At 44.1% G+C, this 12,333-nt stretch overlaps 1 protein-coding gene across 8 annotated transcripts; it reads left to right on the forward strand.

Moving 5' to 3' along the window:
- Nucleotides 1-1,024: 1,024 nt before the first annotated feature.
- Nucleotides 1,025-12,096, forward strand: VGLL2 (vestigial like family member 2). 8 transcript variants are annotated; one of them, XM_081294711.1, is made up of 4 exons: nt 1,025-1,323; nt 2,132-2,320; nt 3,634-3,943; nt 5,996-7,037. In XM_081294711.1, the coding sequence occupies exons 2-4, from the start codon at nt 2,309-2,311 to the stop codon at nt 6,583-6,585; spliced, it is 912 nt and encodes a 303-aa protein (XP_081150837.1). In that variant the 5' UTR covers nt 1,025-1,323; nt 2,132-2,308; the 3' UTR covers nt 6,586-7,037. The 8 variants fall into 8 exon arrangements, with proteins under 8 accessions (XP_081150837.1, XP_081150832.1, XP_081150830.1 ...); XM_081294706.1 differs by lacking the exon at nt 2,132-2,320 and adding an exon at nt 7,749-7,874 and having other exon boundaries at nt 1,026-1,323; nt 5,996-6,520; XM_081294710.1 differs by lacking the exon at nt 2,132-2,320 and adding an exon at nt 10,410-12,096 and having other exon boundaries at nt 1,027-1,323; nt 5,996-6,520.
- The last annotated feature ends 237 nt before the right edge of the window (nt 12,097-12,333 follow it).

Here is a 12,333-nt window from a genome sequence, read left to right on the forward strand (position 1 = left end):
ACCAGTCGAAGAAGCAGCAGAAGTCCTTTCTGGACTGTCTGCAGTTTCTAGGATACCCCTTAAATTCAACGGGTCCGTGTCCCCCCCCCCCAAAAAAAATTATGTAGATGTTAAAAGACGCGGGTTGAGGAGGTCACCGCCTGCAAAGCCAGGTGTTCGGAGGCTGAGTAAGGCCCCCTAAGAGACTCCTCGAAAGCTTCTCGAACCAGGTGCAGCCAGAGATCATGCGTGATCTATGCAGAACTAGCGAGTTAGGGTGATGGGCATCAAAGGGAAAGTGGGGGACTCAACTTTAGAGGGACAGAAGGGAGCAACCCTAGAAAGTGCAACTGGGGAGTTCGGAGGAGCGGGTTGGAGGAGGCGCAAAGGAGGTGGAGCAGATGAAGCGGTAACTGGAGTCAGCCACTACCACTTCCCCGAAGTGGGAACTCCTCTGTGTCCGGGAGGAGTCCCTGGACTTGTTCAATATTCCGTTTGCGAAGACCCAGATCCCCTAGGAATTCCAGGGAAACACACATCACCCGGAGCCTAGAGCAGAGAATCTGCTGCACCTTGCCACTCCCCGACCCACACATTTAGTCCTCCAATGTGAGGATCAGCCTCTCCCACCAGAATTTTCCCGGACTTTCGTTCTCTTTGAATGTAAGAGTCTCAATTACTCTTTCTCTGTAGGAGCGCAATTCATATTCTTTCTCTTTCTTTCTCTCTCCGGTAGTCCCTGTCTCCCTCTCACCCCACTCCTTTCCTCCCCTTTCCCCACCCACCCAACTCCTTTTAGGCTAGGAAAGCCCTGCTAGCGGTGCAAAGCTTCGGGCCCCAAGTTCGGGATCTCACAGTCTCTGGCACCCTTGGCCTCACGCTTGCCGCAAGGAGTTCTGAGAAACACGCCGGTGGCCCCTTAGGCTGATTGCCCTTGTTATCCATTGGGCCCCAGGTCCCCGCCCCCCACCATCCCTCCCCCTCCGAGACCGGGGTGTGGCGTCAGCACGTCCGCGGGACGTGGGGTTTAAATGCCCACTAGCGGGAGCCCAGGCGCTCTGTCCCGGAGCGCAGCCCCGGCTAAAATTGCAGGAGTGGGAGGGGAGCGAGCCAGCTGGATCCCGAGTCGCTGAGCGAGCCGGCCCTCGCTCCGCCGCCGATGACTCCGGAGCTCAGACCCAAACGCCGCCCATGCAGCATCCCTGAGCTCCGCCGAACCAGAGTTAATGAAAAATCATTTAACCGTCTCCGCGGCGGGGAGCCATGAGCTGTCTGGATGTTATGTACCAAGTCTATGGTCCTCCGCAGCCTTACTTCGCAGCCGCCTACACCCCCTATCACCAGGTACGTTTCTCCTTAGGGTCTGGACTCAAACTTGGAAAATTGATGACTCCCCTCCTCCGCCGATCTTCCGAGTACTGCTGGTTCCCCGAGGTCCGAAGTGTTCCGGGTGTCCAGGGTTTCAGGCTAGCCCCTGGCGCCGCCGGGATGTGGGGATTGCCCGCGCTGCCACCCAGTTGGCTGTTCACTTAGCTAACCCCTTTAGCTCGCCCGTTCGCTCTCTTGGGAAGACAGCTAAGCCTTGCTTATGTGCACCCGAGTCTTGCTGTGAATAATGAGAGGAAGATCCCGGGCTAGATTTTCTTAGTCTGTCGGACTTAGAACTCCTAGTGCAGTGCGGGGGGGCTTCAGGCAGAGCTTAAGCGGGGAACACCAAACTTTGGTCCTGAAGGTGAGAATGGCAACAAAATCAAAAGCAAAGGCCAGTCTCTGTCTTTAGGTCTGAGATGCAAAGGCCCCTTGCATTATTTTCTATGTAAGCTTACTTATCTCAGGAATAATTTCTTCCAGTTTAATTCTCAGGCAATTGGGCCAATTAATTCCAGAACCGCAAAGAAGGTGTTGGTTTCCTAATCTTTGCTTTGCTAGGTTCTAGAGAATATCATTAGGGTGCGCTTGACTGATAGAGCTTCATAGATAATACTTCCCATTTCTTAAGTCTGGGTAGCTGAATCAGGCAGTCTAGGCTTCAACAAACTCACTTAAAAGACCACTTAACCCCGGTCCTGCAAACTCTTCAAGTTTCATTTAATTCCACCAATTTTTCTTTTCCTTGGGCTGTATCTAGTCAATGATTCCTTCATCTCCTCAGCTGATCTAGCAGAAACCTAGGATACTGTGAGAAAAGAACAAAAGCACACACCTGGGGCCCAGACCAGGTTGGAAAATGTGTTCCTGGGCTTCCACTTTGGGAAATACACTATAATGATCCAGTCACCGTTTTCATCAGTTTTGAGTTCAGAATGTCTACTTTGAAATGGACTAATGAATGATGGATTGGGTAGGTTTTGCTCCTAGTTTTCTTCCTGCATCCTTCCCTCTTTAAAATTTCCAATCTGGAGTTTGTAGTTGCAATGCTAACTTTAGGAATCCTCCAAACGTCACTGAAAGCCAGGTGGAAAAATGGCCTTTAGGAAGTAGCAACATTGCTAAATAACTGAAATTTGTTTTTTTGCTTCAACCTCTGAGATGCACTCCTTCTCAGGACAGAACTGTTGTAAGGTGGAGAGAGGTAGGTTGGTTTTCTGTCTGGCCCTTTCTCCTCCTGGACCCTGAACCAATCTATTGCACTAAGATCTCTGTTCATTTTTCTATGGCTTAACACCCGCGCCCCAAGGCCATCTCTGCCTGCAGAATGCTTTAACACTATATTCAGGCCATTGCTCATTTCTAAGAAAATGTTCTCAGCAGCTGCACTTGGTTTTATAAACTCACTGTCAGACCTCATGATTTACCCAACCTCACAATCATGATGTTAACCTTCTTATTCTTGCTCCTTTTCATGAGATACTAAGGGTGGAAATATTCATAGAGCACTGCTTTTTCTTCACTTAAAAGATCTGTTTAAAAATGGAAACAGACTTTTAAATTGATAATTTATGGGTAACTAAACACATATCAACTTGCATTTATTAAAATGATCCATATATTTCCCCAATCACAATTTCATCTCACATTTACCCCATTTGTTACTAACATAAACTCTTTCTCACTTCCTGTGGCAGTTCTTCTTTCACATTCCCAGTTGTGGGTAGTGTATTTTGTATTTGGGGTTCTTTTTTTTTTTTCAAAAAAAATTTTTTTAAAGTATGAGGATGTTTAAGTTTAATTTGTATCTTGTGCTTCTATTTTGGATTCTCAAGTAGGCAACAGTCAGGCCCTACCTGGATTTAAGTACTCTTTATCCTTGGAGGCTGATTTTTAAAATGTGTGTTTGGGGCTCTGAGGTCAAACTCAGCTCATAACCTGACTTTTTGAGCACTTTCTGGAACTATCATCCTCACATATTAGAGATTTCCTTGCAACCCAGTAGTAACTCAAGGAGGCAGAGGTACCAAAGATGACAGCCTTCCTCTAAAGAAGCCCACCTTGCTAGGGTGCAAGTTGCAAGTCCTGCTGACCTTGTCCTATTGCAGGTTTTATGTGAAGGGCACAAGGCAAACACACACACAGGTGCCACTTTTCCCATGGATACCTTAGGGATTTGGATGAGGGAGTTCAGTCTGAACCCAATTTACCATCTGTTTTGAAACTGACATCCATTCATATTCTCTCTCTCTCTCTCTCTCTCTCTCTCTCTCTCTCTCTCTCCAGAAGCTAGCCTATTACTCCAAAATGCAGGAAGCCCAAGAGTGCAACGCCAGCCCCAGCAGCAGTGGCAGTGGCAGCTCCTCATTTTCTAGCCAAACCCCAGCCAGCATAAAAGAGGAGGAAGGCAGCCCAGAGAAAGAGCGCCCACCAGAGGCAGAGTACATCAACTCCCGCTGCGTCCTCTTCACCTATTTCCAGGGGGACATCAGCTCCGTGGTGGATGAACATTTCAGTAGGGCCCTGAGCCAGCCTAGCAGCTACTCCCCGAGCTGTACCAGCAGCAAAACACCAAGGAGCTCTGGTCCCTGGAGAGGTGAGTTTGGGGGTCCTACTGGGAAGAATAGATGGAAGGCTCTCTCAACTTGAGGTTCACCTACAGGGGCCCAAGGTTTGCAGCTGAAAGAACACTAGATGTCAAAGAAGTGGCAAAGAGGGCATTTGAGGAGAGTAGTAAGAACAATGATGGGGAGAAAGGGCTTGGGTATAATATTTCTTCTTAAAGAGGCAGAGCAGAGCAATGACCTGGAAATAAACACAAGGCTTGGAATTCAAAGGTCTGGATTCATGTGTTGGCTCTACCACTTCCTAGCATTATGACCTTGGGCAAGTCTCTTAACCTTTTTGAGGTCACTATTTAATAGTCTCTAAAATTAGAATAACACTTGCCATCCTAACCATCATCAGAGAAGGCTTTAAGACTGGAACATTAGAATGTATGTAAATTTGAGTTTTCCAACACCCTCCCAAACTCAGTGGCACAGGAACTTTACCAACAACTTAATGGGCATTTTTCCAGTTTCAATTTTTTTTTCAAAAAAAAAAAATGCCCAGAAGTCCTGGACTCCTTCTGAAAGCAACGTCTGCTGGAGAACATGCCCTAAAACCAACCTATGCCTTTTGCCATGTTTCCATTACTTAGGAAATCTTGAAGCAGAAAATGTCTTTTCAATAGCAAATATAGTGGTTTTCCCAACACATCTCCTCTTAAAGATTTTTCTTCCCTCCCCATAAAGCACCACTTTAGTCTGAGACAATGATTACTTAAGTCAACCAAATCTCTTTTCTATTCTGAAATCTCAGCTTCCCTTTATTCACAATAAGACAAAGGTAGGAGAAAACATTTAATAAACTTGCTCACTGAGCTTAGTTTTTGATGTGTACCAAGTTGAGAAATGAGGACTTTATTGTTTAAAAATAATTGTCATTTTGGAGGAGATGAGGATGCTCCCTTTCCCCACCCACCCACCGTTTTTTTCCCTAAGAGTCTAGCAGTTTGCATAAATCTTGTCCTTAGACAAGACCCCCCAAAAATAGTTTAAATACAGGACTTTATTATTATTATTATTATTATTATTCTCCAATTATCTGAATATTTTAAGGGGAAGACTGTTTGCCATTTAGCATACATTTCAAGTAATTTGAAATTCTCTTGTATTTAGTACAGATGGCTTCCCCCAGAGGATGGGGCTTTGAATTAAATATATGTCTTTCCTTTCCTACTAAAAGCAAAAAAAAAAAAAAAAATTAATCTCTGTTCCCTTAAAATGCTACCATGCATTAGGGATTAACAGATAAAATGACTATTACTATTATTGTTGTTGTTATTATTATTCCTGACGTCCTCATTTTGATGCAGACAATTTGTTTATTGAGATTTAGGATTTAAAAACCTGTCCCTTAATGTCCCTCTTTGCAAATAATACAACAGCTCCTTTAATATATCTATTTTACCCTTTTGCTTGAGTTCTTGGTGAAAAAATATTTGAAATAAGGTTTCTAAAAAGAAAACTAATAATAGCAAGACTTTGAAATATGTTGATGAACTGCGAGTCTATCAGAGACCTTGGAGGGGCACAATTTCTGGAATAAGGAAGACTGAAAGGCTAGAGGAGGTAGTGAGATCGCTAGGCGGCCAACTGGAGGACGGGTCTTAGCTTGAGGAGAGCCTGAGGACAGAGAAAGGAAAGTCGCGTCTGCCCTGAGGCTGCCCAGGCAGCTCGGGCCGGGAAGTGGGGTAAAGCTTCCTGTTCCCCAAAACTTGTGCAAGCAGAAGGGACCTCTCCGTTCTTCCTCTCTTCCACTGTCCGGTTTCTGCATTAAGGCTTCTGCAAAATCGGAGGAATCCAGCAGCTGTGGTGATTTCTGGGTGCCGGGACCTCCTTTTTACCGGCTGCGTCCTTGTAGTCCTTGTAAAGGTGCAGCTCGGAGACAGATGCTACCGGTCCGCCTCTCACACACACCCAGCTGCAGCTTTCCCGCCCTTACCGAGCCGGGCTGTTCAGTTCAAAAGGCAGTGTGGGTCAGCGTTCCTGTAGAGCGGCAGTGACCTGGTCCTGTGTTTCCTCCTTTCCACCTCCCCCGCCAGCAGACAGCTCCTTCCCGATGAACCAGCGCAGCTTTCCCGCCTCCTTCTGGAACAGCGCGTACCAGGCACCAGTACCCGCACCTCTGGGCAGTCCTCTGGCCGCGGCTCACTCTGAGCTGCCCTTCGCCACCGCAGACCCCTACTCTCCTGCGGCGCTGCACAGCCACCTGCACCAGGGCGCAGCCGAGGCATGGCACCACGCGCACCCGCACCACGCACATCCCCACCACCCGTACGCGCTGGGCGGCGCCCTTGGCGCCCAGGCCGCTGCCTACCCGCGGCCCACCGCTGTGCATGAAGTCTACGCGCCACACTTCGACCCTCGCTATGGTCCTTTGCTGATGCCCGCCTCCTCTGGGCGCCCGGCCCGTCTTGCACCAGCTCCGGCACCCGCACCCGGCAGCCCACCTTGCGAGCTCTCCGCAAAGGGCGAGCCAGCCGGAGGCGCGTGGACCGCGCCCGGGGGGCCCTTCGTGAGCCCCGCGGGGGACGTGACCCAGGGCCTGGGCCTCAGCGTGGACTCAGGTAAGCGGAGGAGGGAGTGTAGCCTCTCCGGGGGCCCTCCAGCGCTGTACCCGACCCTGGGCTAAGCCTTAGACCCCTTTAGTCTTGGGAGACTCCGGGACTCTCTGGTCAGAATCTGCATGGATTGTGTTTGGGCTGATACAGAACCCTGTGCCATCGATGTGGGCCGGGTTAGAAAATAGGATCCTGCCCCAACCGGGCTATAAAATATTACAGAAGACTCCCTCCCTTCTTTTCTTTTTAAATAAAATCTGGTGGAAAGGTTCTAGCTCTGCGCTGTTCAGAATTGTAGCCACTAGCCACAATGTGACTACTGAGCACTTAGTATGTGTGACTAGGGCAAATTAAGATGTGCTGTCAGTACATAATACACACTGGGGTTTCAAAAACATTGTGCTAAATAAGAATGTAAAATCCACCTCGTTAATATTTTTATATTGATTTTGCATGTTCAAATATGTTCAAAACGTTGCATATTAAATATATTGGGTTAAATAAAACATACTATTAAAATTCTTACTTGTTTCTTTTTTACTTTTTTTTTAAAAATGTGGCTGCTAGAAAATTTAGGATTATGCCTGTGGCTCCCACTGTATTCCTATTGGACAGCGCTGATCTAGAGTACCTGCTGAGAGTGTAGTTTAAAATACTGTATGACTTGCTTGGGGCTCTCCTAGTGACAGTCATGTGATTCTTAGATCAGCTTAATTGCCAAATTAAATAGGAATCTTAAAATGTAAAACTTACAGACTGTGATTTTAACGATAATGCTGAGATGCTAAATCTCTGACTTAATTTGAAAGGTATAAATGAGGATTTTTTTTCTTTCTTTTATTTTTAGAACAAATGAAAAAAAATGTTATATTAAAAGTGAAACAACTAGCTTGTAGTCTTGTCCACTCAGGTGAAGATTTACTTTTCTGTTTGCTTTGATTTTACTTTCATTCACCATTCACCCTTTCCCCCTTTAGATGAAGTCTATGACTTTCACAATAAAACAGTGGTGTTTTGTTTTTCTCTTTCCTTAAATATCTTGTGCCTTCCCTCCCCCTTCCTTCTCTCTCCCTCTCTTTTTGTTTTTCCTTTCTTTCTCTCTCTCCCTCCCTCCCTCTCTCTCTCTCTCCCTCCTTCTCCTTTCCTCCCCCCCCCATTCCCACCTTCCTTCTTTCTTTTCCTCCCTCTCTCTTCCCCACCTTCTCTTTCTCTCTTTTATCTTCTCTGTTTTCAGGTTTACAGCCTCAGGACAAAAGCAAGGATCTGTACTGGTTTTAGAGCCCAACTTCTTCCCTGTAGGTCTCTGCATAGTGCAATTGGTGACTCAGAGCTGAAATGGAGTGGATTTGTAACAGCTTCTGATCTTGGTTTGCAGCTCCTCGTTATTCCCTCTGTGGTGCATCCCTTCTGAGCTGATCTGCTGACCCAGGGTTTCCCCTCCCTTTCCTTTCTGACCAGCCATGGAGGTTCAGCATCTGTGCCTCTCACTTCGTGGATGAGGACACGGGGGAAGGCAGAGACTTCAAACTTCTCCATGTATTGAGAAAATTAAAAGGCACATTTACAGAAATCTCATCTAAAGTTAATCTCTTCCAAAAGAGCAGATCCAGAGACTCTGAATTATTTTCAATGATTTTGGCCAAATCACTGGAAATATCTGTGGTGAGATTGTTTAGTCAGGTGATATGACACCATAAGCTTTCATGGAATGGGAAAAATATTTTTTATGCTGTTGTGAATTATTTCATTAGGCAGTGTGATCAATACACTACTGATGTCAACATCCTCAGGTTTAAAAATGTCACATCTGCAACAAAGACTGTGGTAGAGAAGTAAAAAGAAGCCAATTCTTCCTTCTTCAAGGCTCAGTCTCCAGCTTCTTTCCTGCCCATCTCCTTCCCACAACACCCACTCCAGACAGAAAGACACTTTTTCCTTTGGACTGTGAACATGGAAGCCTCAGTCTGAATGTGAGTGGCAAGTGGCTGATCTGGAGCCACCTGCCCAAGTCTTACTGAAATGCAGCTGTTATAGGACAACTGTTTAAAACTCCAGAAATACATCGACCAAGGTGGCACTTCCCAGTGTTTGGCAGAACAATTGCAATTGCACTGGATATATTATATATATATATACGTATATATATATCATCTTTTTTACAAGGAACATTTTACAATGAAAGAAGAACCCTGCTCTGCCTTCTCTCCCACAAATCCTGTCCCTCCCTTTATCCTCCAGATGAAAGATGCAATAAAAGATTCCAACTGTCTCCATGGAAAGGAACAAGAAATCACCCACCACTAGGGGAAAAAAAAAATCTATGGAGTAAACAACATCTCGAATATTTTTCTCAGTCTCCAAGGTTGTGATTGGTCACTTTTGTATTGGAACAGGGGAAAGGGTCTGTGTGTGGGCAAAGGTGAAGGAGATAAGGAAGAAGAAACAAACATTAAAGATGTCTATTTACTACAAGTTCACTGTCTTGTTTCATAAAAATAAATTTTCTTTAGAATAAAATAATTTATAGTAGTATAATCTAATGTCAGCAATATCATGAGCAATACACACACACACACCACATTTTTGTAAGTGTTTGCTATATTCTGAAATCTGTTAATCCCTTTCCACTTCACAGCAAATCTAGAAATTGGCAGTTAGGTATCTTTCCCACCTCTGTTTTACAGGTGAGGAAATCATGGTCTGTGGAAGCACAGGACTTATCCTGTTAGTATTCAGGAAGTTAGACGCAGAGGCTGTACACAGAGCACTATAAGTAGACCATTCAGTCAGATATAGATATTTTATTTTCCAGAAGGGAATTGCTGTTACTGTCTAAATTCTAGCCTCTACGACAGTGGTGTCATCAGTTGAAAGTGTTTTTCAAATATTGGTTATTTTATATTTTAACAAAGTAAGCTAAGTGACCAAAGCTCTTGCTAGGGGAAAAGACAGACAGACAGACAGACAGATAGATAGATAGATAGATAGATAGATAGATAGATAGATAGATTGATTCATGTCTTTTCCCCCCTATTGATGCTAAAGTTATTTGTGTTCTTTTACTAAAGGGCCCAGGAGAAGCCAGGCATGGTGGTGCACACCTATAAACCCAGCTACTTGAGAAGCTAAAGTGGGAGGATGGCAAGTTCAAGGCCAGCCTGGGCAATTTAGTGAGATCCCATCTTAAAGTAAAAAATAAAAAAGGACTGGGGATATAGCTCAGTAGTAGAGTACCCCTGGGTTCAATCCTCAGTACCACACCATAAATTAATAAAAATAACAAGTAAAGTGCCCAGGAGAGAGATATTATGTTATACCATAATTGTCCTTTTACATTGTTGAAGCATAAAAATGTTAGTCCAAATCTTGACCTTCATTGTAATGTGAGAGGCAAATATCATTTATCTTGGATCATAATCTCAAAGAGTTGGAAGCAGTTAAAGGACCTTACTGAAAGCATGAATTTGGCAGAGTTACCCATCTTCTTTTTTTATTTTGGGGGGAAACTGTGAAGTAAATATGATCATTAAAAGAATATTGTTGGTTTTGCTTAGATGAAAAGTCCTGTATGATTATGCTTTCCAGATCTGATAATAATAATAACTAATGTTAATTATTTATCATGGGCCAGGCAATGATCTAAAGACTTTATGAATATATTTAATCCTCACATTTTTATGTGGCATTTATTATTATGATCTCCTTACTATGAGAAAACTGAGGCACTCAGAGGAAGAATAATTTACCCAGTCATAAAGCTTGTAAGTGGTGGAACCAACATACAAACCCAGACTCCAAGTGCAGACACTTCCATGTTACCCCTGCAATGTAATTGTCCGGTCATAATTTCTCACTTTGCTGTTCAACTTTTAACTTTTTTTCTTCTCCACGACAGATGTATAAAGAAAGGGGAAAGAGGCAGGGAAGAAAATACTGGCATTCACAAGATCCCAGGTCTCAAAGGAGCTATTACTGGACATTGTTCAAAATCCTTCATAAGATGGCATTACCATTAGACCAGTCAGTCGGATGCAGTTCTCTATTCTTCTCCAGGAGGGAATTATTGCTGCTGCTTTTATTAATTCATTTCAGTATTTAACAGCCTACACTGCTCTGAAGTTCTTCACACCCAACCTAACCAAGCCCTGTAAGATTTATCCTGAGATTTGGACATTGAAGCAATTACTAAAATTAACTTTGGACTTCTCTGTGGATTTTTTTTAATCCATGTTCCATTGGCATGGATCACTGGCATATTAAGGCATAAATAAGATGGATTAAGTCCCCGTGTGATTTTCAGAACCTACTAATAAATGTCATAGAAGAAGAAAGCATAGCAGTGTACTCTGCTAGGCATCTCTTCCTAGTATTCCCCACTGGAAGAGGCTCTTTACCTGCTTCCACCAGTGTTAGCATTCGCAAGGTCTGTAGTCACAATCCTCAGGGAGCATTTTCCCAGCCACGAGGTTCTGATTACCGAAACTTCTCCTAAGCTGCATCTGACCTGAATATCAGATTGCGGGTGAGGAGACTCATTCACTGGAACTGGCCTTTGGGGTAGCCTTGAACACACCGTTCAGACTGCTGAGCCAGCCCAGGCTACAGAGATTTGGCAGGGATGACCCTTGAAGTGCAGCATTTTGCTGTTTTATCCTTCCTAAAGTAGAAATGCAAGATGATCTAGATCTAAGATTTGATTCTGTGTAATAAAAACATTGAAGACAACTTTGGGATCAGTGGTCCTAGCTGATATGCTCTAGGCCCACCCACCAAATCATATAAATTATGAACTCCCATACCTGCTTTGCTAATATTAGTGAAACCATGAAGATTTAAAGATTCTAGTAGCTGAATAAAGGACATTTGAGGAAATGAGGTATGACATTAGAAAAGCATGATGTTGAGGGTCTGAGAAAAAGATTAGATTCCTGTAATCATATTACTTGGCCCTGGTGTCTGCCTCACCCACAGCTTTCCTTTTGCACTTGGCCTAAGCCAAGGAAGAGGTGATGAAAAGGGGAGAGACGTCTCTCCACCACGAAGTAATCCTCTTGCCCATTGCCCTCTGGCTGAGAACTCATCAGCCAGCTACAGGGAATTCTATCTGTTCTATTCCTTTAGTTGAAAAGGACTTGCTATCCCAGTCTCATTTCCCCTTTGAAGTTCTATTTCAATGCGTGGCAAATTCTAGCACTGCCTTAAGATTGATTGGGGCCTAGGTAGGAGGCAGAGTAGAAGTGATGGTGTTGGGATTCAGACTAACTGAAAGCTGCTCTGCCCACTTGTTTTGAGTAGTACTGTATTTTCTGTGCCCTCTTGCATGTGGTGAATCAAGTTTAAGGTAACTTTAACTTCCTTGATTAGAATCACAAAGCTTGCATTTCTACACAAGCACCCATATGTGTGCTATCCAAGAAAACAAAGAAACACTTTTTTAAGTGCTTTTCTAAGTGAATTGGAGATTAAAAAATATATATAACTTAGGTAAACTTCTTTGCATATCAATGCCACTTCCATAAGTTGTATTTTAATGTAATTCATATAATGATGTCAAAGCACAGGCGAGAAATAGGCAGATATTTGAAAGTGTTTAAAAATAAATTGAGGGGCTGGGGATGTGGCTCAAGCGGTAGCGCGCTTGCCTGGCATGCGTGCGGCCCAGGTTCGATCCTCAGCACCACATACCAGCAGAGATGTTGTGTCCGCCGAGAACTAAAAAATATTAAAAATTCTCTCTCTCTCTCTCTCTCACTCTCTCTCCTCTCTCACTCTCTCTTTAAAAAAAATAAATTAAATAAAATAAAAAATAAATTGAAAAA

This window comes from Spermophilus citellus (genome assembly GCF_964194105.1).
Source record: "Spermophilus citellus genome assembly, chromosome: 5".
NCBI classification, from domain to species: Eukaryota; Metazoa; Chordata; class Mammalia; order Rodentia; family Sciuridae; genus Spermophilus; species Spermophilus citellus.